This window comes from Porites lutea, chromosome 14 (genome assembly GCF_958299795.1).
Source record: "Porites lutea chromosome 14, jaPorLute2.1, whole genome shotgun sequence".
Taxonomy (NCBI): Eukaryota; Metazoa; Cnidaria; class Anthozoa; order Scleractinia; family Poritidae; genus Porites; species Porites lutea.
In genome coordinates this window covers 10,285,281-10,312,143 of record NC_133214.1, presented here as the reverse complement: position 1 = coordinate 10,312,143, position 26,863 = coordinate 10,285,281, and the positions used below count along the sequence as shown (strand labels likewise).

The 26,863-nt window shown below is 37.9% G+C and overlaps 1 protein-coding gene across 1 annotated transcript; it reads left to right on the top strand.

The window, feature by feature from the left end:
• The first annotated feature begins 670 nt into the window (after positions 1 to 670).
• Positions 671 to 23,507, top strand: LOC140923842 (uncharacterized). Its single transcript, XM_073373855.1, has 13 exons — positions 671 to 858; positions 1,025 to 1,058; positions 1,240 to 1,411; positions 6,409 to 6,518; positions 8,567 to 8,670; positions 10,820 to 10,941; positions 14,079 to 14,283; positions 15,561 to 15,601; positions 16,874 to 17,376; positions 20,162 to 20,204; positions 20,983 to 21,359; positions 21,936 to 22,060; positions 22,898 to 23,507. The coding sequence occupies exons 1-13, from the start codon at positions 824 to 826 to the stop codon at positions 22,971 to 22,973; spliced, it is 1,947 nt and encodes a 648-aa protein (XP_073229956.1). The 5' UTR covers positions 671 to 823; the 3' UTR covers positions 22,974 to 23,507.
• Positions 23,508 to 26,863: the final 3,356 nt, after the last annotated feature.

Below are 26,863 nucleotides of genomic sequence, written 5' to 3'. Positions count from 1 at the left end.
CAGGGCCAGCAATATCTTTCTAGACAGTCCACTTGGATGAAAACAAACGACATGAAGATGGCTTGAAACTACGACAGCGACAAGGACAATCTAACAGTAATTAAATTCCCAAAGCAACATGGCCTCTTCCTCAATGCATGAAACGATACATTCTTCCTAAACAAGGACTCAACGTTGACGAAAGACCATTGCTGTACAATCTGCTCTCTGCCTACTTCTGCTCTACTCTTAAGGAAGCCGGCAGCTAAACTGTTACACTCTGATTTTGATGGCGTGTTTTGTAATCCTGGAGTTTTCCTTCACAGATATATAGTTTGACATTTCATATTGGTAGTGTACATGTAGCAGGATTACCATAATCCAATTTTAGCATCGAAACACATTCTTAATTCATATACAAAGAGATTTGTACCAACCAATTTGACCGTTGTCGTCGCTCAGTATGAGTTTTTGTCACATGAAAGACTTTTTCCTCCCTTAAAGATTACCTTTCCCGTCTCCATAAAGAGAAAATAAAGGTTAGTATCTGACCGACACAAAGAATCTTTTCAGCTTTGACCATTCAAGAAGCTAACTTAGCAGCCTGCCGGCTCGTTTCGCCTGCTTCTGGTGGAAATGAACATTTTGATTGGTCCGTTCAACAATAAACGTCGATCAGTAGTCACATGATCTCTGCAGGCTTGCGAGGCTCGGTAATGGCGACGTAAAAGCAGTGTGGCGATATGGTCGATTTTCCTTTTTCTTTGTTATTGTCACGATTTGTCAAAAATTCTAACTTTTATTGGGAGCATACCCTCCTCCAAAAGCCACACTGGAAGTTTTGATGAGTAATAGGAAATATCCGAGGCCAGCGGACGGGTTAGTACGCGTTGAATTGACAGATTGCGAGTCATGCTAGGCGGCCATGTTTTTCATTAATAAACTGGGTAAAAGCGGTGACAAAGTTGATCTCAGAGGGCTGTTCGTCCGGAGATTTTGCCTCTTAGTCTAAGAAAACTTCAAATAACTCTTTTTCTTTTCGTAGGTATCATGACCGGAGTCAGTATCATCCATATCAGGTAGGTATTCAACCGAAATCTTGGAGCATGTGAAGTGGATTTCTAAACTTCATTTGGAGAAGTTTAAGATTTACTTCTCATAACGAAACCCTTTTCATCGGTTTTCTAAAGGAGGATATACTTGATCCATTAACCAGCAGAATTATAGGGACAATCCCTTTTTGGTGTTTTGTCATTGCAGACAACTTCCAAGTACTCGAAGAGTCATTCCAACTGTAACTCGGAGAGCAGTCGAGAGAGAGACAGATCGCCGGTCGGTTCTTCCAGTTCCCCTTACTCCCGCCATTCAAACTTTTCTCCGCGTTCCCACCGGCCGAAACCCTACGGCCGATCTCGAGAAAGCAGTAAAAGAGGTAAGTATTTAACCACTGAAATTTGGACTTTCTACACAGCAGCTTGCAATACCCAAGGGTATGAAAGGTCAAGTAAGGGTCGAATAAATAGTGTTTATCTCCGTAGACAAACGCTACCAAAAAAAAGGCAAGTTAAAAGCAAGGAGAGGTTTACTACAGAGAGAAATAACATTGTCAACTAACACGATTTCGGAAGTTTTCAACATTAAAGGTCAAAAGACTGAATTGAAATTACACCCCAAGTGTTAATAGGAACACCTGCAAGTCTATTTCCTGGTCTTTGACTTTTTGGGTGTTGTGCCATATTTTAAACATAAAACTTAATTTAGGGATCAAAAGTACCGTAATTGGTTCACTGAGGGAAACAATAAAGTCAAGACTGTCAGTAACTTAACCCTTTATGTTCCTAAAGTGACCAACATCAATTTTCTACTGATAATATCATACATCATCAAGGTAAAAGGTTAAGAGAATTTATAAAATGATCTACTTGCTTTACTTGAGGAAAATGCTTTGTTCTTTTATCAAATTCTCTCAATTCTTTGAGGAGACCTGCCACTTGAGATTTCAAGTTTCCAGGTAATTTCATCAAGTAGGGGAGACAAAGGAAAGATGGACAAGAGCAGTTATATGTTGTGAGGGCTAAAAATATTGTTGAAAATGATTTCATTTGCCAGTGGTTGGTTTGAAATAAATGTCTAGGCAGGGAATGCATGTTAATAACAGCATGTGCCAAGAGAATAAGCAGGGCTTTGAAAAAGAAATTACAAATCTCCACTCTGAAGTGCATCTTCTGGACTTGACAAAGAACTAGAAATCACTGTTTTTATAAATACAGATGTGTCTCCAAATTACTTTCTTTGCCCAAAGACAACAGCGATGTCACTTTGTATTTACTTGAAGTTTTGGAGCAGACTTTTAGTCATGTGGTAGGCAATGAAACAGATCCAAGAATCACATTTCACCGATGTTGATATTGCTCTAATGTCACACAAAAACTTGGGATTGATGAAATGGAATTTTTCCCAGTTTTAGTTCTTGCGAGCAGAGGTTTCTTTCTGGTATGACTTTTAGCATATGTAAAGTCGTTCGCATGGCTTGTCAGTCATGTAGTTGGTTTGTTTATGCCCCGAGAGAAACCTCTGCAAGGAGCCATCTGTGGTTTCCGTTGAGCATGCATTTTAGACACCTCCATAATCTTGAGGAGTTACTCTTTAATACTGAACTTAATACAACTGCTGCAGGAATCAGATGTCTCTTCAAAAAAAAGATATAAAAATCATTTGGACTTGTTTCACAACCTTTTGAACAGATTTGACATCTGTTCAAGCAGGTGCATAATGGATGGATACATGTTAATTTCTGAATGGTTTTTTTGCGCCCACATACATGTATGACCTTCTGTAACAAAGATGACAAAAATAGGATGCCTAGATGTCGAGACAAATGGAATTCCAAATTGGGAGAAACTAAAGGTGGAAACACAAAACATGCAACATGATGCAAGGAAAATGATGTACATGAAACTTTATTATTTGGGGTCTGATATTTAATAATTCCCTACATTTGAATTTAGTTTGTCAATCATCTGTCTTGTGTCTGAGTGCATAAGGGATGGGCTCAGTAAAGTCAGTCAACTGCAATCACAAATTTTTTAGGTGCACTGTGAAAAATCTGTTTGCAAATGCGAACAGGTAGTTGCTAACTTTGAACCCTGCTAAACAAGCATTACAACTTGTACACAGAAATTGTTATACCTCAAATGTGTAGTAATGATCCTGGTTAGATGGGAAGCAATTTCTTTTGTTAAGGCGTAATACGCTTTCCTCACATAGGAGTGTTTTCATTTTTGCACAGAGAATGCATAAACCTACAAAAACGCTGTTTAGGAAATAAAATGTATTTAAACTCTGTTTTTAAGGGGTGGGTTTTTTTTGTTAAACAATTTCAACCAATCATATAAGAGTTGCAAACAATAGCCAAGTCTAGTTAACAATTTCACGTGTGCCTCATAGAGGATTTCTATGTTACTCAGGACTCGACAAAAGCGCTATCCGATAGCCCAGGGCTCATAAAACGACCTGTTGGGCAAGTGCCTTTTTATTGCAGTTTGCCCGATTGGCAAGCAACATTTGTTGTCTTTTTTCACTTTTTTTCATCATTAAGTTAAAAAAGAATTGAGAAGTGTGTAACAGACAGTTGACTAGTGAAAATCAATGTTAATAACATTTTAAAAATGTGGGAATACATCAAAGACGAACAATAGAACTTGAATTTGAGTTATGCATTCTGGGAAATAACGTTAGTGGCCTTAACTTTGCTTTCACCCTCCCTCCTACTTAAGTCTTTAAATTTGCTGTTTGCTTTCATTTTATGAAGTTGTAAAAAAGCCAGTCAGGATCTGCCTCGTCGTTTATAACCATTTTGTTTCATTTGCCTTGACTTTGTCTTTGCGTTAATTATTGTGAATAATTTGCTTTTTCCGCAAAAGGCAAACATCCAATTTTAATTCTGCCATCTGCGGTTTCCACGTGAAAGTGAGTAGTTTCGCATTTCTCATACTCTTGAACATGTAAATTATTTTCGATCTAGTGGATTTATTTTACGATTTGAGGAAAAGTATGGATAATCAACTGCATAAGCTGCTGTTTGCTGTGGAACGCTTAGTCTCCCTCACAGCCGTTTTTAGTGTTACACTGAAACAGCCGCGAGGGAGACTATGGAATGCTATGCTTAATTTAATCTCTATCTTGAGACTCAGTCACGTGATCTAAAATTGTTACTTTTGTTGTATAAACTTACAAGATATTTAGTACTGGTTTCATTTCTCAATCAATCATAACTTTCATAATGGGCATAAAAATAAGTTTTTCCTGTAAAGATTATAATGTATTCTGCAACACTTGCCGTCAGGAAAAAACAGAATTCCGTTATTTTTTGCTTTTAGTATGATATTATTCTTGTCTTGTTTGAATGAAATATTACCCTACAACAATGTTTCATTTGTTACTAAGTTATTTGCAATTTTGTTCTTCAAAAAGTAAGTGATCTGATTTATTTTTCACGGCAATAGACAATACACTCTCTGACCCATTCATTCATTTATTCCTTTTTTTCGTACTTTTTTTTGACAACATATTTCATCATGTTTGGAAAAGTCATGGACCAGGGACCACATACTGTACTGTGTTATTTTGTATAACAATTCTCATGAAGCAGTTTTATAAATTTTTAGCCTGCACAGCACATGCCAGTGGCATGACAATTGCTAAGCAAGGTGTGATCTTGCTTTAATTTGGTCACAAACATCTCTCTCCATTGGTTTGGGCGAACCCAGTTGCCTAGCAACAAGGCAGCATGTAAACAAAACCATCATAAACCTGGCCAGGTTGCTTTAGCGGCAGTTTAATAGATCAAGAAATGCTTTTAGCAATAAATTTCGAAGGTAGAAGTACCTTTTCAGAAAATCGATGTGATTTGGACCATTAGCTTTAAAAATAAGCTTATGTTTTGCGTCCTACTTCGCAGACAAGTTGTACCGCCTTTCTTGGGCACATGTTTTTTCATTGCCGTGAAACACATTTACTTTGTTTTTTTACTGTCAATAGCCCAGTTATTTTCCTGAAATATACCTTTGAATTCGTATTTAATACGGCTCGATCTGGTGTAAACATCGTTTGCCAATGGAAGTTCCATGGAAAAGGCATGAAGACTTTTCACTTGACTTACATAATCATCCTTAGTAGTTTAGTGGTAAGGTGAAGTCACATTAAGCCGAAGGTGTGGGGTTCGAACCGATCATAGTACCCTTTCTTTCTTTCTTTCTTTCTTTCTTTCTTTCTTTCTTTCTTTCTTTCTTTTTTTTTTTTCATTGTTCTTTTGTTTTGTTTGCTTTTTTGTTTTGTTGTTGTTGTTTTTTTAATATATATATTTTCTTTTCCCTATTGGCTTCATTCCCTTTCTTTCTACTCCTTGCCCTTAACCTCTGCTTCACATATTTCTAGTTAAATTTGATTATTTTCAATCATCAATTTTCTCTCAGGCTAGTTCTTCAGAGCTCCGGGCTAGTAAACTAAAGTAGCACCTTTTTTTTCGTTGTCATCTTACCCTGGTTACTTAGACTCAGACAAGATTTTGTTGTGAAGAAGTTGGTCAGAAAACGGGATTTTTATACATGCTGCTTTGCCAAGATTTCATAAAATTTGCAGTTCAAACCAATCAGAAGTATAGTAGAGGCAATAGTGAATTTAGCACCTTTTTGCTTTCTCGCATGTTCATTGCATTAATTTGTTCTTTCCTTCTTATCTGGACCATTACTTAAAAAATTTGTAATTTTGAAAGTAGGAAAAACTAGCCTTATATCAAAAGGTTTACATAACTGATTAGCAAGTTAACATATCTGTTACAGGTCAAAAGTATATCCAGGTTAACATTTTTTAACCTAGGTTGATTCTCAGTTTCCTTTGTCTCCTAGGCCTCTATTCAATATTGAGGCCTAGGAGACAAAGGAAATTGAGAGGCAACGTAGGTAAAAAATTTTTAAGCTGAATTAAATTTTTAGCTGCAACATGTCCATCTCTTTACTTTGACAAGAGGTGCCCAATGTAAATGATCTTGCAATAGAACTCAAGTGTTTCCTAAGGCTTGATTCAAGAATCGGTCTGTTATTCAACTGTTGAATGATGTCTGAATATATTTGAAAATATTTTTGTAGATGAGTTCTTTGGGAAGAAGTCCTTCCTTAGAATGACAGACAATTTTGAAGGTCCGTGGGGAACTTCATCCTAGTGTTGTTTGTGGAAAAAGTTCTATCAATCCAGGTTTTGATTGCTGCCAATTTGTAGTTGAAATGGGAGAAACATAAGTAACCTGTGAGAGAATGTGAATGTAGTTTCTTGAAACTGTGGTCTTGTGACTGAAGACCACAGTAACTTAGGGAAATTAATCTGATTTGGTTATATCGAAAGTGCAGTTATATGTATTATCTATTTTAATAGGTTCTAGCAAGTCTCCAACTGATGCACTCAGTCATCATGCCCTTCCTAATAGCAACTCACATGGCAGCAGTGATCGCCATAGTAAACCCAATCACATCAACAATGATGAGGTAAGCTACCATATTCACTTGAGGGATGGCTGTGGGGTTTTTTTAGTTTAGTTTTTTTTTTTTTTAACAGCTCTATTGGGTGTCATTACCTTATACATAATTAGTTACATAGAAACATCTTTGAAAAAGAAATAAAAAAATGAAAATAAAAGGAAAAAAAGGCATTATACCCAAAGGGGCAAGCACAAACAAGACCATAAGGACCCATACAAGGTACTGCCCAAAAAGATAGTAAAAAGAAAAAAAGCTGTAAATGACACAATTATATCAGCATACATGTATAGAAATAGCAAAACGTGCACGATCTTACCAGTGACCAAGTGCATGGGCACCCCATGTCAATTAATGTTTTTTGCAAAAGACTTGTCAGAGTTTGTTTCAAAAAGTTTTTGAAGATGTCGATACTGGGGAGGCTGCTTTTAGGCACAAATTTACAAGTGAAGTTTCTTAATTTGACTATCCTATTAAAGTAAGAGACCTGAAATGTGGAAGTTGTGCAAAACAAACTTTTAAGTTGAAGGATTGCTTTGCTAGTATGGCCATGAGTTACCAAAGAAGCAAAGTCAAGGCTGTAGCTAGCATGAGGCAAGACGAGGCAGTTGCCTCGTCTTGATTTTGGCCTTTTTTTTTTACAGCAGTTCTGTTTTAAAGAGATGGGATGCCTCTGGCCACAGACAGATTGCCTTAGCTTTCAGTAAAGAATAAACAATGGGCAAAAAACTTTCACTTTTCTAACTGTTAAGGGAGAAGTCTACTACTTTTTATCGTGAAAGTTAGTGACTTCTTAGTCCTACAAGTATAAGAGATGGCAGTATTATGACATGGCTGTCTCATAGTTGAAGAACATAAGCAAGAGTGTATCGAAACAGATAATTGATAAGTGAGCGTGATTCTGTATAATCATCTAAGAACTAACTTCAAAAAAAGTGTTACCTAAGACTAATTATCTACAGTATAAAATCCATAAACGTTGGCTACTCTCATGGATTCTTTTTATTGTTATAATACGTGCTACAACATTTGAATGCTTTAAAATACAGATGGTCATTAACTTGGCACCAGTATCGCTAAGCAATAAAAAAGTGAACTTCTGCACTTGCCCAAGATTGACTTTTCTGAAGAAAAATGCCACGCAAAATGCTTACAAAAGCATTTCTGAGCCCCTCAATTTCAAAATTTTCAGGGGGGCATGCCCCCAGACCCCCTAGCGGCTCGCGCCTTTGGCGCTCGAAACTTGCCTTGTCTTGTTCTGAAGTCTGGCTATGGCCCTGAAAGTTATGTAGATTTAGATCTGTTTGCCCACACAAACATTTGTAGAAAATATCTCATTAAGCTCTCTATCAAATAATAATGGTAACATGTCCAGTGTAATACATGTAAGTCTTTCCTTGTAAGACATTTCTCTGATATAAGACCGCAGAATCCATTGTGTGGCTCCTTGAAAGCCCCAATCAATTATTGACTTCCTAGGGCTCTCCTGGCTTACAAATCTACTTTTATACATACAGTGCCTTTCAAAACTGAGATGACAGTCTTTTTGGAGTCTTGGTCCTGAACGAACCATAATTCTCGCAGGAATTGACTGTTGAGAATTGAATGTCAATAATCCATCTTTGCAAAATTGAGTCTTAGTTCTCAAATCAATTCATGCAAAGGCTAAAGTATCAACTGTCATCTTTCTTTTGAACTGTACATCTACACTGTTATATGTTTGTGTCTGCTGTGCATGTGAAAGCATAAACTACATTCCAGGGCTGCAAGTGTTGCATGTTAGTTTCAGATCATCTTTTCTTATTGTTCTGGGGGGGCAAATTTTTGGAAGATCAAATGGCACTAATCCGGGGTTAAAACTTTTTATCCGGTTTATTTTTCTTTTGTTCCAAAGCATTTTCTCGGATAATTTTCTCCATTCTGTTTAGAGCATCCAACCATCAAATTGTAGGCAAAAAGAACTTAATTTAATATTTATCTTTTTAAGCTTTCATATCGCAATTCAAATTTTGCACTTTCCTTGGGTTGTCTTAACCCCATCCCTGTTTGTTTTGCAGGTTTTTCCTTGGTCTCAACACACCAGTTCTTCTGGAAAGGTGTATTATTACAACTGTAAAACAGAAAAATCCCAGTGGGAGAAACCAAGGGAATGGATGGAAAGGTAACATATGCAAGATATTTAATTCCTTTACTCCTAATAGTACCCTACATGTAGGTGCCAGTGCTTTCTTTTCCAATAAAATTCCTGGTTGCAAGAGTTTCCCATCTCGTTTTCATGCAAGGTGCGGATCTTGTATCTCACCAAACCAGTTTTGGGGCTGATGTGCATGTTTGTTTTCAATAAGTCCGACAGATGACTAGATTTCCCATTCTAGAGCCTCTTGTTGAAGGGGGGATCTATTTTGTGTGCCTCCTACATGCTTTAGCAAAAGTTTTGTGTTTTGGGAAAGAACATTGCTCTTCTCTTCTTCTTCTTCTTCTTAATCTTCTTCTTCTTCTTCTTCTTCTTCTTTTTTTTTTAACTCATACCCAAGGCTGTGCTCTAACGGCGCCCAGTCGCCTAGGTGACTAACATTTCGCTTCAGGCAACTGAAAAAAAATTCTCGGTCGTCCTGCCGGGCACTCTCGCTTGTAGTGCAGTGTTCAGTTAAGTGGGCAGAAAAATTAAACATACTAGCGTTGGCTTGTTGAGTCAGAGTTTACTAAACCCTACAGAAAATGTTTTTACAAATATTGAACGAAAGTAACGGGCGCGCGTCGATGTTCAAAGGTCCTTCTGCATGATTTCACATGTAACATAATACATCACTTTGAACGTGACAAGCGGCATGGATTGAATTGTACTGCAACTTAAAATAGTTTCAGAATTTTTTCTTTCAGATAGAATGGTTTATTAGGTACAGTCTTTAGGAGAAACTGTTAATATTTTTCTGACAAGCGTAGAGCGCGGTTGGCAACGTGGAGTAATTTATTTTTGCATGAAACGGAAGTTGCTGTATTGACCAGTATGCAAATTTAATATTTTTATGGTTTTTGGCTGTTGTGTCTGCTTGGATAAAACATAACTTATGATCGTTTTCTTCCTTTTGCATAAGATGACGAAATATGAAAAGAAAAGATATGATCGTTCTGATCGTTTTTATTGTTGTTTAAGAAACAGGGCAGTTCCATGTTGTCGTGGCATTGTACGTATCGAAAACTAAATTCGCACGCATGCATATATAGGGTAAATTTAGCGGCCAAAAAAAAAAAATTAAAAATAGGAAAGAAGAGCTGGTTTACGCTTTGATCGTGTCCACAAAAAGCTCAATTATCCTAAACGATTCACTGATAATATAGAAAAGAAAATTAAAGATGACTTATTTTTTATTAAAACAATAGGTTTGGGGTCGCAGCGGTTTCACTGTTTAGCGGAATTTTTCACGGGAACTTGAGTTCGCCTGCTGCGTAAACTCCGTAAACTACCGCATTGATTCACCTTTCAAAGATTTATTTTCAAGTGAAATATTACTGGTAAAAAAGCATAGTTTTCCCATGTTTGACCCAAACATCTTAATGAAGTTTACGTTAACCTCCTGAAATTTTTGCTTTTCCCTCTTTAAAACCAGAACAATTTGGTGGCATTACTAACGTTTTTGGTTTTAAATCTGAATGGCACGAAAACTTTGATGGGTTTCATAAGACAACATGCGGGTTTTTGTCCCACCCAAAAGCTAAAATTACCAAGTTTGGTGATAAGCAGGCCAGAAAGGTTCGTGTGCGTACAAAATACTTCTTCATCAGATGTACTCAAGCGGCCAACTTGGAGGCCTGGGCACCCCAGCTGGAATGGTTGGGAGCCCAAAGGGCTCCCCAAAAGTTTTATTCGGGCAACCAACTTTGAGGTCTGGGTGCCTTAGTTAAAATGCTTGGGAGCCCGAAGGGCTCCCTGAAATTTTCCTTAGAGCACAGCCATGATACCCTCATCATGCCAAAGCTTCATTATGCATAAGGACTGTTTTCCTTAATGGACACAGTGAAAACATACATGCTGTAGTTGCCTACTTACTTATATTGATTGCAAATTTAGTTAAGCTTTTACAAACACAAGTTGACCATGAGGTCATAAGTTGTGCAATAAAGGTATCTTTCTTGTACCAGAATCATGGTTTTACAAGATCAGCTTAGCGTTTTTCGGGTGTAAATGGGCTGACAAAGTAGTGCTTAACTCATTGGTTGAGAAGATAAGAGAGGAAGCTCATCAATAAAGGCTTTTGTGATTGCTCAGTAATGAAACACACCCTATTTCATTCCCTTGACTCTTCAATTAGAGAGAGAAGAGAAAAAGAGAGAAAGGAAAAGGAAAAACGGGACCTTTTTGGAATCAAAGATGGAAGAGACTCTAGCACTCACATCCACCGAGAGCAGCTTGCTTCTTCAAAGCCAGGCAAATGTGAGTATCAATAACAACAAATTTAAAAAGTTGTGTTTATAACTGTGATTATACTCTTATATAGAAAATATATAGCTACCCGGATTTTTGAAAACTTTACCAGCAAATGGACCTTTTGCATCCAACAGTTTCTTTTCTTTTCTTTTTTTTCGGCCAAAATAGCCATTATAAAAACTAAGAGTGCAACCATTAGTTCTTTCTCTTCTCCTCATTTCTTTCTCCTCGCTATTTATTTCTCTCGTTTCCTTTTCCTTCATTAGTGTGATTTTGGAGCTTATGGGGCCCAAAAAACCTGCCTTTTGATGCCTTTTCACTCAAATGATAGGCAGCAAATTTTGTTAGGTTGGTTTTCAAAAAATCAACTGGATATAATTATTTGATTTTTTATACTCCACTTTGAGGAAGGTGAGACATAACTTACAAGCTACAAAATATGTTTGTTGTACAGTTCAGGATTGTCTACCATAAACTCATAGTACCTCCAATGATATTGGCTCATCACCCTTCAACACAGATACAAACACACAAAGCCTCAAAGATACATATGCTGCTCAGACCACTTGCTTTGCTCTACAAAACAGTTAGGTTACAAATAATTGGCAAGGCACTGTTGTGTTAACCATGCAGCCTTGAACGTTCTGAATGTTATGTGTGCCAAAGTTAAGAACTTTTTTTTAAACCTCTCAGGTTGATTTGGTTCTTGGAAATGACAATTTGTTAGTTAACTATGTATATGTATGCAGTGATCTACTTAATAGCTACTTTCAGTACCATTGCTTTAAGAGTTGAGTCCATAAAGGAGAGCTTTTCTTGTGGAAAAGTGAACAACGGTGATTGTCTCAATATGTATAATGAACCCAATGCTACACAGAAAGTGCTTTGTGAGGTATTTACGCACCCATTGTTTTTGTATCAGAAATCTCAATTATTTGCTGGGGCGCACCCTCATTTTTTCCATTTCTGATATGTTAACAACTGGTATGTAAATACCCTATGTAGACACTTTCCTTGAAGTACTCCATATTTCTCAACTAACACTGAACTTCCCTTTTGGCGTGGTAAATTAATATTAAATTAGACTGTTTGTTAAGGAAAACAAAATATGTAATGTGCATAATAGTAAGCTTAAATGTTTTTAAGGCATGATTTTCTAACACACATTTTTAAAGTCTGAGACAATAATATTATTAATCTGTCCATGCTGCACTTACAGTACCATTCAAAAGTAAGTTGACAGTCCATTGGGAGTCTCAATTCGCGATTCTCGATTCCTTCGCTAATCAAGAATCGAGAATCAAGAACAAGCTATCGAGAATCAAGTCGAGGATAGAATGTCGCAGAACAGGAAACAAAAGATTCACCCATGACTGATATTTTACAAAGACATACAGCTGCAACACAACACAGCATGGTTATATTCGCGCAAGCGACTGTATGCTCGAAAAAAGACCAATTCAAGTTATAAAGCAAATGTTTCCTCAAAGATATCTGTATCAAGCTTCATTTCCTCAAGTAAAGTTTCAAATGCCTGCTCCAAATGCAAACAAACGGTGTGTACTCGTCTACAAGCAACAGTATGTTCATTTTGTAACGTCAAACGATTCTGGGCTTATCTGCCACTTGGCTTGATAAAGATCAGCTGTAACATACTCGTCCATCCATAACATGACTAGTCTTTTGCCCTGAAATTACGTTCGTGATCCTCAAATCCTTTTGAGAAACAATGGTTATAATTCTACTGGGAAATTTAGCACGTTCTTGAAAGGTTGAGGCCTTTGAGATAATCTCATAAAATCCACGATGGAACATGATACGCTTAACTTTTTTGTTGCCTAGCACGTGACTGCTACTACCGACTACTGTGATAAAAAATTGCGCGATGTTAATTTCAAAAGCGGTGTGTATTGCACAAGACAAAATATTGTTCTCATAGCTCTTAGACGTTTCTGAAGTTTTCTGAAGCTTTACACATATATTCAAATTGAAGTTTTATGTACGCAATCACGTCTCATAAAAAGCAAAGGGCAAAATATCAAACAGAGATGCTACGCATATCTCGAAAACAGCAATTCTGGTGAAGAGGTCAAATTACAAGTAAAGTTTCCAGCGGAAAAAACACCCTCAGACTGTAGACACCGATAATCAGACATTCATCTTCAATAATACCGATGGACATTCACAAAGAGGCAATCGAAAAAATATAGGCAAGTAAAATTCAAAAGCAACGAGAAGCACCTTGAGTCTTTGTGTACTCATTATCGCGTATTTAACATTTATTTACACAAGCTTCCTTTTGCTTTTATTTGGATTTTACAGATAGAAAGTCATGGATTGCTTTTCAAGTTCAACTGTTACTGACAACATCTGCTATTTAAATGATGAAAAATGCCATTCGCACATTTTTGAGATTTCGACATAGAGTCACCTGGCTGAGCCATGTGAGCAAATGCAAATGTCAACTGCTACTGTATAATTTGCGTAGTTCAGGAATTTCTCGAAAGAATCAGAAGCTAAGTAGACTTTGTTATTTAATAGAGTAGAAAGAATTTTTTTGACGTGAGGGAAGTTAGAAGATTGCTCAAAACTTGAGCAAAGGTTGTAGATTCTCGCAGCAATCGAGTATCGAGAGCAGAGAGCAAGGTACTCAAAACCCTTCACATGTATAATCAACTATATACAAAGACCATTCAGGTTTGATGAGTCTCGCAGGAATCTAGAATCGAGATGCGACAATCAAGAATTGAGTCTCGATTCTCGCGAGGATCGAGAAGCAAGTGTCAACTTACTTTTGAATGGTACTGTACTGTAATCACCCATAATGATTGTCACCCATTTTATTCTCCTCCCAGTACCCATGTAGTTTCAATCTATCTGGAGAGAACTAAGCATTTTAGATTTAAGTACAAGTACAAGAATGACTACAACTACACCACTTTCTGAAATAACTGTAATTTTACACCAGTCACATGCCAGAAATTAAACACTCCTTGCTGTTGCTTGTAATTAGAAAGGAGACTTAAGGTACATGTATGTGATTGTTTTGCTTGATGATCAGAAGTTACTCTCAAACTAAACTTAAAGAGTCATACACACACTCAAATCTTAAAGTTGCAATAATATGGCTCAAATCATTTCAGACTTATCTCCTTCAAAGAGTGCTCACCGAGATTATCACAGCTGCCTTGAAAAACGAGAAAGTAGCCATGGTAATCATACCGAGTCTAGGAATATGTCCACTGATCACCGAAAAGATATGCAAAGACTTAGTGAAAGTGACAGAGAAAGACAGGTGGTCAAAACTTGTTCAGTGCATACCACAGCTCTTCCCACTGTCGTGTACAGGTAAGTGTACATCATAATGTACCCTTTCTCTCTTACCTCAAAACACCCTAAATCGATCTCTTTGCTGACCTATCAACACTGAAACTTTTTTCTGAGGCAATATAGATTTTTCTCATACGACACAATATCAATCTTATTTGAGCTTTTATTACTTAGCAGGCCATCTGATATTACCCGATGGTGCGATTTCGCACAATTGACCTCAAATCGCATCCGGTCGCACAATTTGAGGAAAATCACATAATTCGTTAAAAAAATGCTAAATTCAAGTAAAGTATACAATGAATTCTAACTCTAATTAAACATTTTCCCAATCGTAATGTTATTTAAGGTGATTTACCACTTAAGAAAGCCTTGCAAGGCATCCAAAACCTTTGATAGTGGTATCTGGGCAGCATTTTGATTTCAGAGACAAGCTGTGTGGTCAGCGGTGCAACGGCATCATGTAATATTAAGCAAGTGTCGTTTTTCTTTTCCAGGTCAAAATAATCGGACAAATTTAAATATTTTGCTTTAAAATAGATGTTTTATAATTCCTTTACATTCAAATTGCCTGTTAAACAACATTAAAGTGGTTTTTCTTCTTTAAAACTTGGTAAAACAATGTAAATTAGCCCTGTAAAAATGGCGTAATTTATCGCATAATAGTCCTATCTTTTCGCACAATCTACCCTGAAAATATTGCACAATTTCTGATTTTTTATCGCACCCTATCAGATGGCCTGACTTGGTGCTTTGAAAGCATGATTTGAAATGATTTTGGAAGTTTAAATTATTTAGTGACACCTTTGCTTAAGATCCCTTTATGTTCAGGAATTACTGTTCAAATTGCATAACTTTGAACAAGTTTGTCAAAAGTTACTTAGACCCCAGTGATCTGTTAATAACTGATGACCTCTGCTTAATTACCCATTTATGTGGTTTAGGGGAGAACTTGATAACCAATCACTTCTACTTAGGCATGTACATGATAAAACATCATCATTAACCTTTGTTCTGCGGGTTTATTGTTCTGGCAACATCAGCATTTTTTGAATATTTTGTCCATAAGTAGTTTTACACTGAAACTGTCTCCTTGTGTTTTGCCCTTTACATCATCACCCTAGTGTGACAATAATATTTTGTCCCTTGTTGGCTGTTCTGCCCTACTTTACCAACTCACTACTCTGACTCTCTGTCTCTAAGGAAGTACAAAACTGTTTTATTTTTGGACAAAGCATTGTGATGTTATAGTGACAGGTATTGATGTTGCTGCCTATTTTTTTGTTTTCTGTAAGGTCTGTCCCTGTTGTGGCAAATGTCAGAGGGGAAACAGTGGGTAAGTTTAGTGGACCATAGTAGACAGTCTCACTTAACCCTTTTGTTCGCAATCGTACTAATTCGTTCGATCAGAAGGGGTCTGCAGAAAAATGGTCAGCATGCATTTGCATGAGTCCTGGGTAGCCTGTGGTGACTCGATCGAGAAAGAGAACAACATGGGTGACATTTTGTGTCTGTATGATCAATTATGGTCAAATTTTCGATATTTTATTGACCTCAGCAACACGCGAACTCAAAAAATGGCGACGGAAGACGAAGATCTTTCAGCTGTGGTTATATTTTTGGGGATTTTTGTCGGTAATGGTTGTGTTTTTTTGATGAGTTCTTCAGCAAACTACGAGGCTTAAGATTCAAACAGTTGAACTTTTAAGTGTGTGGTGCTGTTGAGGAAAGGCGCTGGGTTTATAGGCTTGTAAGGTAACTCCAAGCAAAATTTGTCATTTTACAAAGAAACATATGCAAATAGCGCCATTTTGTATCGACCAGTCAAAGGTTTTAGCCATTCTTTCGTAGTTTTAAAAGTGTTTATTCTGCTTTCTTGGTTTCAAAATAAAGCTTGTGTAACAGTGTCCACTTGTGTGACATTGTATGTGTTGTCCACGAGTGTGCTCACACGGTGGGTGGCTCCTCCTAAAATGTTCTGCAATTGGTATAGGATTTAATGGAGCCGAAACCAATTGTGGAATTGCACGCATTTTAGGCATCCTACTGATGAACAGTTGGGACATGTAGATACATTTTTTAGCAACTACTATAATTTGCAGTCTGTCTACTTTGAATTGGATCGATCTTTCTTACTGGCTTTTATTTATGTTGCTGTGTGGAGTAATCATACGGTGATAAACTTTAAAGGCAACTATTTTGAGACATATTTTTGTCAAGTTTTTATTTTAAAAAAAAAATTCTCAAAAATGGGATATTTGGTTTTCTAGTACCAAATGCATGGTAGCTTCAAATTAATGTATTCCCAAACAGTCTGCATCAATTTTTGACATCATACTATCAAGATCGATGCCAAGAAATTAATTTTTTGTTGGTTGTATTTTTAGCGGCCTTTTCCTTCCCAGGAACTTGTGAACGAAAGGGTTAATGAATAACAAGCTTCTATTATTGTGTCAATTGTCTGTGAGAGTATGGGCCATAGAAATGGTATGCTAAAATGTGACTCATTACATCACTTGCCTTAATTTTGTACACTGTCACTAAAACTGAATAATTATGTAATGGTTGTGCTTGAAACATACCATTTTTTTTTGTGCCTTTGTTTCAGTTTCCCCTGCAGGAAGTTTACAAGATGTTTCACCACCAACCACACCATCTTCACGACCCAACTTCTATGACCACTCTTCCCATACCCCATCACCAAATGTATTAACTGCAGTATCACCACAAGTGTCACAGCACCATGGAGGCCCTTCACCTCATGGTCACTTTCCTCAAACTGCAGCCCAGTTCCCTTCAAGACATGCAGTGTCTCTAGCTCAGAATTTATTTCCCCAAGTCCCAGTATCTTCTGTTCCACAAGCATCACAGCAGTATCCTTTTGCACAGCAACAATATGGAATTGCACAACAAGGAGCACAGCCTCAAATGAATGATTATAGACAGTATCCTCATGTTAATTGTAGTGGGCCACCTGCTGCAACAGTACCTCTTGCAATACAGACACCCTCACCACAGCCAACAAAGTTTAATGCTCAAGTATCTCCTCAGCCCGTTCTTCATCCACTTCAGCAGGCAACACTAGTGCTACAACAACGAAAGATGTCAGAGGTTTGTTATTTTTTATTGGGCTCGTCTTAAGTAGTGACTTAACCTTATCAGCTGGCAAGTGTTGGTTTAATAAATAAAATTATATGAATTCATATATCTGTCTGGATTTGCAAAAACATGGCTACAGAAATCTCTCTTATATACCCTCTGACTGAGGCTTGTAGCCTGAGCTTGTTTTTTTTGTTTTTTTTCATAGTTACTTTTTATTTATTTAATCAGTACGGGATAGGCCACGGTAGATAGACTTTGATTAGTTTCTCGTGGGTTTTTAACCTACCGGTATTACCCACCCACCCCCCCCTCCCAAAAGATGTTTTTCATAACTTGCCATAATTCTCTCTGTATGTCAGTTTGAAATCAGCGCACATATTAGACTGAACTTGGCTCTCATAGTGGGTTGTCTTAGAGTTTTTTGGCTGCCTTGAGCAAAGTTTTCTGGAAGGCATCATTAAGCCTTATGAAGGAACAATTTCGTCACATTTCGGGTGAAAGACTGATCCTGGGCTTGAGAGGGAAAGATTGGATATTGCGACCTTTGTTGTTGGCAGTAACAAGTCTTTGGTCGCACAAAGTAGGTCCTAAGGTTGAAATCTTTTAGGCAAGATGGAAATTCATGCTGATTTCTGACCAGGCCAAAGACTTAGTAAAAAATTGTGTGGACGGCGGGGGCTGTATGTCTCCTTTTCAACTGCTGGTTTACGTCCAGGGTCTTGAATTAATGGACTGTCAGTGAGTCGAGAAAAGTTCCATGTGACGATTTATGTGGAGAAAGCAAGAGTTTTACGGAGTAATTTGACAATGTTTTTGCCCGTGTTAAGTGTTGAAGTATTATGAGTGGTTTTCGGAAGTGTTGTGATTGCCGCAAAACTCATTTATTGTGAGATTTACCGAAAGTGTTGACAGACAAATCTCGGGCATGTGCAGTTGAGCTTGTGCTACCCTGTGCCAAGCATAAAAATGCTGCGTGATTGTTTAGTTTAGGTGATTTTCTCTTAGAAAGCCTATTCTGTGCTCCAAGATTGTGGATTCTTAACCTGTTTTCGGCCGACACTGAGCTGTGGGTTTCACGGTTTTACTGACTAAAAGATTACAATTTCTGGACGTTTCAAATGTTGTTTATTTCATCGCAAAATCCTGTTAGTTCTCAAGAGAACTTTACCGTCTATTGCCAGCAGTAATGCTGTCATTATTTAGCTTCAGTTAGTGACGTTTAACTACTTCCCATTCCACTTAGATGTCAAATAGTTAAAATGCACTTGAAATTTCTTTAGCCACGTTTTAACAAATCCAGGAATTCAGCAAGCCTGAATTTCTTTTTCAGGGTTTCATTTTGCAACTGCATAACTTGCATCTTAAACTGGGATGATCTTCTTTGCATTTATTTAATCATTCTGCAGTTCCAAATTTTGAAATTCATATAAAAATTATTCATTATTACACAGGTTTGACTGAAAATGTCATCCTTCCCTAGTCCCTAGCCTATGTGACATTTTCTTAGATATTTTGTAATAAGGTGTAGTTCCAAAAAAAAATATCCATACCCCCGCCCCCCTCCATGGAGGGCACTTTTGTTTTAAATCCCCCACCCCCCTGGAATTTCCGTAATTTTCCAACTTTGTTCAGCACCCCTGGAAAGAACATTTCTGTCAAAAATGCCGTTGCAGTATACTTTGATGTGAAATATAATAACATATTGTCTCTGCGATAAACAGAGAAGACATCATTTTATTTGTGTTAATACAGTGTCAAATAATCTCAACTTTGCCTTTTAGAAGTCTTTCTCAGTTAATTTTTTTACGGCAGGTCACTGAGAACAATCGAGGCGATACGGCCGTACATGACACAAGTGATGCGATCTCTCAAACTAGTGAATTTCAATTACTTCCTTTCAGTTAAAAACATGTTGGAAGAAGGCTTATTAGAACATGACCACATTACATTGAATACCACAATGTATTGTGTAACAAAGCAACTGATAGATAACCAGAAGATTATTCATGAGCTTACGACAATCATGTTACATAAACTATCTTGTAAGCAGTGAAAAAAGCACTCAGCCGACTGGAAATAAACGATCATCGATGAAAACAATAGTTGTTGGTTTGAAACACCAATTAACAGTAAAATAACTTATAGCTTGCTTATTACTCTTACTCGGAGCCCCCGGAAAAAAGGCTCAAGAGGCAATCCCCCCCCCCACCCCCCACCTCTGATTTTGCACTGCCCTCCATGGGGGGTATGGATATTTTCTGGAACTACACAATTACTGCAAAGGAAGATACATAGATAGATAGACGCCTTTATTTAAAATCAGAAAGGAATTACCCAGGGTAGTCCATTCAGGGAGCTTACAAGGAATACCTGCTATCAATAGGAGCCCTGAATTCACTGACGAGACTATAAATAATAATAATAAAATATGTAAAAGGTAATATAACTAATGAACTAATAACAAGATCTTTTAAGATTAAGGACATTTAAAATAACTATTAAAAACGTACTTCCATGGTAATAAAAGGATCTCTGGGAAGACTCGCAGAGGTGTCAAGGAGACAAGTTAAGTTTCGAAATAAATCATTTTCTCAAAAATGCAGTACACCTTTTTTTTTTTTGCTGTTGATGAAGTTCTGTGGTAGAATTATTGAACCACAAGTAAACAGAACAGAATCCCATACTATAACCTACACATGGCTGCATGGGCATTGTCTAGGAAACACAAACAGAACCATTGCTGTTTATTGTTTGGCAAACACTTTGTGACATGTTTTTGTTGTTTTTCTACCAGGCACAAGCAGTAGCTGCTCATAACCAGCAACCATATTCTCTGGGTGAGTGGTGTTCTTCGCTCTTTAATTATGTGAACATACTTCGCAAATTCTGAAATAAATGGCGGCCTCTTCATTCCAAGTTAGCAAGTCTAACAGGCTACAGTTTGGGGTACTTGCCATTTTAAGTAGTACTTATTAATTTTGTTGATGTTGAAAAGATGTATTCGATTTATGACTTGGGAGAATAAATAACACAAGATTAAATACCTTGCTGCTCCTCCTGCTAAGGATATTGGTGACCATTGACGCTCAGAAACCATTGTTTTTATAAGCTGGTTTTGTTGTTATTTTGTTTTGTTTTTGCCAATGCCTACTTGTTTAAAACTTTCCTCATGATTTGATTTGTTATAATTCTCTTGTTTATCATTTTAGTGAATCATTCTACCCTTTTTTGTTGTTGTTGTTGTTTTTTTTTTTTTGCCTCTCTGAATAATTCCTGAGGGAAGTCATTTTGACTCCAGTTTAGAGACTTGAAATGGTTACATGTATCTTAGTACGTGACATGTATCTGTTTCACCATGGTTCTCTGCGAATGGAGTCTGAGGATGTCATGTGCACGTCCAGATTCCATTGTGCTTATTGCACAGTCATTTTGATCACTTCAAATCCTTCATGCCATATAAACAACAAAACAACTCTTTTTTTGTGCAAACAAGTGCTTTTGTACTTTTAATTTTTAATGGTTCCTTAAACGCTCATACATATAGGGTGTCACTGTGTTTTTAAATAAAGGCAGGACATTTCTAGTTACCAGGATTGTCTTTGCTTATTGCAGCAGCACCACCAGCTACAGCACCCCCTCAATCCTCAGGAGCTGCACAGCAAGTTGTATCACCAATTCCAGTTCCTTGTTTACATTTGAAAGATGACAGACCACACCAGAGGTCACCTGGGTCTCCTGTTATGTTTACACAGCAGGCCATGCTCAAGGATCCTATCCCACATCATCCCTCTCCACAGCTTCCCTCGTTTTCTACACCAGGATCTAATTTAGTGTCTACAAGTCCACTTTCTCATTCTTCAAATGCTTCAAGTCCAGTGACTGTTTCCCAGCCCCCAGGTCCTTCAGTCAATTTGCAGTTACTAGGAAAGTTTGTGGATAAAAATCTTGCTTTGCATTTGTCAAACTGGCCAACAGATGTTATAGACAGACAGGTGAGAGCACTTGAGTGCCTTCAAAAACTTATAAAAGTGAGTTTTTAAAGTGACTACCTAGGCATGCAAGTGAAAAGTATAACAAGTTGCAGATCATTGCCAACTTTACCTAATATCAAAAGTAATTGGTCTTAAATTGCTTAAAGGAAGTCAATATTCCAGTTCCTTTTATAACACCATCATGAATTTTGTGATGTCCTTTGGTTGCCACTGTTGCTATATACTAAACAGCATTGATCCTCGACAATAACAGCAACTTAATGAAATGTATGTAATTTAAAACAGCAGCACGCAGGAGATGTATAGTCTCTGTGTTTACATACAATTTCCAGTGCATCCAAATCGTCTTTTTAGAGTTTATTAATTACAAGTGAACACAAGAATTTATGGTAAAGCTGAAGATTTCTCAGACTTTTCATGATAAGTGGAGGGTATGATTTTTGAGGAGTGATACATGAGATGTGTTTATTACATGGAGGTAACATTGGATTTGTCAGAAGTTAGGGGCAGAATTCTATCTCTGAGGAATGTGATGTCAGTTGTAATGTCACATCATGTATTTCTTTTTTTTTTTAGCTGCAGAAAATCTGGGAAGAAAGTACATGCTTTGCAAATGACAGTGATAAAGCCAAAATAGAACAGATTCAACTTCAATCGGAGACAGGTTTTATGGAAATGAGACTTGAGACTGCGAGCAGAAGGTGAGTTATTACAGGCTCTTGGTAGACTTCGTAAAAGCCAACAGAATGTATGCAGAATCAATCAAGTAAACGGCTTGGCTTCCTGGGCCCAGGAAGTTATCCACTAGATTTATCTAGTGGATAACGTAGTTGGTTTCCCTAATATAAAATATTTATCCGGTGGATAGTGATATCCAGTGTTTGAAGAACTGGGTCCTGGTGGAGATGAGTGTGTACTGGTCATTACATATTTCCAGAATAGAGCAACAACAAAAACATAAATTGCTGTCCTAACCTTATGTGTAAAGTTAATTCCCTGGCCCCAGTTGTTCAAAAGCTGGATAGCACTTTCCATCGGATAAATCTCTATCCAGTGGATAAGTATCATCCAGTAGATAGCGGTGTCCTTCTTTGGAACTACTGGAGCTAGCAGCCTGTTTCTTGAAAGTCCCGAAAGCTTTTTGGGCCTGGAAAGCTGCTTTGTGTTTGCTGCATTTACATTCAAGATTAAAGTTTCGATAATTTTGAAAATAATGAAATGAAACTATCAGTTAACGAAGCAAAATTGACTGGTTTATTGGCGAGGAACTGTGCTACTATTTAACAGGTTTGGATTTTAAATTTGCCTTCGGACCCAAAAAGTTTTCGGGGCTTTCGAGAATCTGGCCGGCAGATGTGAAAGATGATGTGATATTGTTGTAAAGAAAAACTTTTCAATCATTGGTGTGGAACTGTGTGTGTAAAATAAGTTGGAAAAGAGGGCTTTGTTTCAGATCTTTGTAATAACTTTTTCTTTGATCGATACAAGAAGGTAAAGACTTCAGTGACTCACTTGTGATGTATCTTTTCTCTGTACAGAATTTCTTCACTGAAGGGAATGACAAGGACTTTGGAAACTCTCCTTGCGGAGTCCGATGCTAAATTCTTATCGTAGTCCATAACAAGAGTAATTTCAAATTGTGTACTAATGGTTGGAAGTTAGCCAAAATGGTGAAATAGCAAGGACAAGATCGTAGGGAACAGTGTTGATGTTTATTGGCTTATTTGTCGATGAATGAGATCCACGGTGTTAAGCCAAACTGCGGTGTATTCTATCCTTGCTGTTTTCTCACTGTCCAAATTGGCTTTGGTTTAGTTAAAGATAATAGGTAGTTTTGTATTTTAAGCTTCCATTGAAGAATAGTCTCTTCCACAATTATGTGCTGTTGGTGTTGGCAAAGCCAAGTGTCCCAGTTACGTTGATAATTCCTAACCGTCCCATCCCTCCCCTAATGCCTTCTATCCCCATTACCCTCTTTAGCCGTGACAGTAATAAATAAACATTGTTCTAAGAGACACGAAACTGTTGTACAATAACACCTATAAGAAAAAAGTAAAGAATTATTTACTTTCTAGATGTCGTTTTGAGTATTTGTATGAAATATTACGTCAAATGACTTAAATAATAAAGTGTTTTGTTGTAGTGTGATTGTTGTTTCACTCGCCACATCAGGTCATTGCATTTTTTTAAAAATAATTATTTGGAGTGGTCAGACCACCCTGTGTGAAAAATTTCAAATTTTACCCAGCTTTTAAGTAACGATTTGCCAAAGGAAAAAGTGGTTATTCAGTTTGTGTGAATAACCCTAGTATATTTGCCCCTCGTCCGCCTTTTCTCCATAGACTGTTTGACAACCTGTCTAATTTCCCATCAACGTGACCATGGAAAGCAAATGAAAGAGTATGTGGTTAAGGAGAAGGGGTGTCTTCACCTTCGCTGTGACACGTGCTTCAGTTAGCGCGTTCATCAATTTTTAACAATTAATGAATGACGCTGAGTATCTTATGAAGATTCATGGAGATCGAGGAGGGTGTTATCAGGTGGATAACACCCTCCGAGATCTCCATAATTCTTCATATGATACGAAAGCCGAATTCAATAATTGTTTTATTATTCATTCAAAATAATTCCTAGTTTAAAACATAGCTAAAACTGCTTACCTCCATCGATGTTAAGTTCATCTTCGATAGTGCACGTTTAGGGTTGTTCAGCTCCGCAAATATTCTCCAAATAGCAGATGTCGCCCTTCGAGTTGTCTTCTTGTTGTTCTTGCCATGTTTTTAGCTATTATTTCGCCTAGGTCTTACTCTTGAAACGAGTGAAATGTCCGCCATTTTTTGTTTTTACAACCCAAACAACTCAACCTCGCACCCAGGTCTCGTCGGTTAACGGTGCATTAACCCGCAAGAAGGCTGCACTTTTGACATCATCGGTTCATTAAACGCTAACTTCTTCCAAATTTGGTCAAAAGTAGCTGGTTATGGTGAATTATGCGTGTGCTTTTAACCAATCAGAATCGGGGAAATATTTTGGAATAATAAAGAGTCTTCAAGTCTCTTTCGCAGCTGCTCGGGCCAGAGTCACGCTAGCTCCCCGCCCACACGCGAGACTAGAGTCTTGGTAACCGAGACCTGCCTTCGAGGGTGCTAATCGCGTAGCCTGCCAGCAAACCCTCCAATTACGACGAGCGAAACGAGCCGCGAGAGAACGCGCGAGCGAGCTTGCGGCTCTCGCGTGATATCTTGCCACTCCCCCAAATCGAGAGCTTGCTCGCAGGCTTACTGGGGCGCTTTGCATTCGACCTAAAATTCCGAAAACGGTGGCGAATGACACGGGAATTTCCTGGGAAAGTTTCTAGAAATTCGAGAATTGTTTAATTTCTGATCTGATCTGAAATGATAACGATTCAACCGAAAGTTCTGAACTGTAGGCCAGTTGTACTAAGAGGTCATGTGACATCGTTTTGATGAAAATGAAAGTTACATGATTTTGCCTTCGAAAAACGATTAGTGGGTCATATCTTAAACAAATTAATAGTGATTCGGTTTTTGAAACCCGCATCATTTTCTTAAAATGAGTAAGTTCGTAGCTGGTCACGTGTCCAAAATGTGATGATCTGAACACAAATTTTTGCACTTAAAATTCAAGAAAAATGTTGAAAAGATGAAGTGGTAACGTTTGCAGCACATCTGAGCGTATCTATCAAACGTTTCACAAGATATAAGCAAAAAGCAGTTTTGGCCGCCATGTCGGAGAGCAAGATTCACTGAAGAGTATGCCCTTCAACATGGCGGCCAATACAAATCATACTACTTTGTTGAAAAATCAAAGTGCCATGAAATATCTCCCTTAAATGCGTTTCCTCTCAAATTTCGGGTGTACCGTGCCAAACTAAATCTTATCATTTAGTGTAAGATAATTTTCATGTGCTCTGTCAAGTTTTGGCATCAGCAAGATTCCAACTCATTGTTTAAAGGAAGCATTGGTCACGTGACCTCTTAGTGCAAGTGGCCTATTCTGGGAGCAAAGTTGAATGGAAAGAAATTTTCGAAATTTGGGACACTACGCGTACATCATGCGCGGTTGTCCTCTCTCTGGAAATTTTTGAAAACGCTGAAAACGCCGTCATAGTTGCTTCAGCATCAAATTTCTCCTGGTAATATCAATGCTTTGTAAAACAGAGTGGTCATGAGAATTACAGACATGATCACACAAGATGAATTTGCTTGACATTTTATCAACTTCTCCCCACTACTTCTGTAGGAAATGAAAAGGAGCAACAAATGAGAACTCAAACTTTTGATATTAGGATTTAAAGGGTTAAGCTACCTCAAAACAGCATTCCACGCTAAAATCCCGCCAGCTACTAACGCTAAAACAAAGTGGGCTTTCAGGTTTTTTGCTCGGGCGTTTCCATGGGAACGGCCCAGCTAAAAAATGGGCTTTCTTTCTGCCCTTCTGCCCCCTGGCGCATACACAGATACAGTGCGTGCACGAGATTTTTAACAATAATTCATCGAGCCCGAATGGGCTCTGAGTCAAGGGCTATTGACTTAGAATCCATGAGGGCGAGAGGAATAGCTGTTTTAGTAAAATCCAACTACTTGGTCAAAAATATTGAGACAAAACAACTTAAGCTAGCAAAACGCGATTCATTCGCCATTGTTTTGGTTTTCAAAGCCGGCGCTTTTCTCTACTAGTGGGCTATAACATATAGCCTAGTAGTAGCTCAACCAATCAGAATGCAGCATTGATAATAGACCACCAGTTAGATTTACTAAAAGAGTATACGTAGCCGGTGTACAGATGCCCCCTCCCCTCAGAAAAAAACGGGTCTCTCTCTTCGACTTTTTTTAGAGGGAGCTGGGTAGCCAGGGTAGCATGGCGGTTTTCCTGTTGGGCGCGTAAGGTAAAAAAGGCGGTTGATGGCAGAGAAACCGCGAGGAGATTGGGGCGCGCGGTTTTGCGGCTTCGCCGCTCAGTAGTGCGTTCGACAGAACCGCCATAGTTTCGCATTCTTGGAGTTAGGGGGCGTCTCTACACGGGCTATTGAAGACTATGATTTCTCAAGTGAAGTTTTCTCATTTGAACTTTTTTATACGGAAGCCCGAGATGACGTCTAGTCTCTAAGAAATATAAGGGCAGAATTGACCAGAAACGACAGAAGACTACTCTCAGCTTTATTTTTTCGAAACCCATTTTTCCTATAACCCATGTGTACACGTGGTCCCCCTCGTCCCAACACTCCCGTGACCCCGTCCCCATGTCATGTCCCAGTCCCATTTTTATACTCATCCTTGGGGGAGGGTAATAATTTGCAAAGAAAGCTTTCAATAGACCTTGTCACGGTTTTCGACGCATTCTTGACGAGTAGGCAAAAGCGTGAGAAATTACAGCGTTTGTGTGAGAATCTAATTCTTATGTCGAATAATTTCCGTAAAGCGGCTGTTCTGAAAAAAATATGAATTGTAAACTAAAGCTTCACTCCTAAGGATTCTACTGAA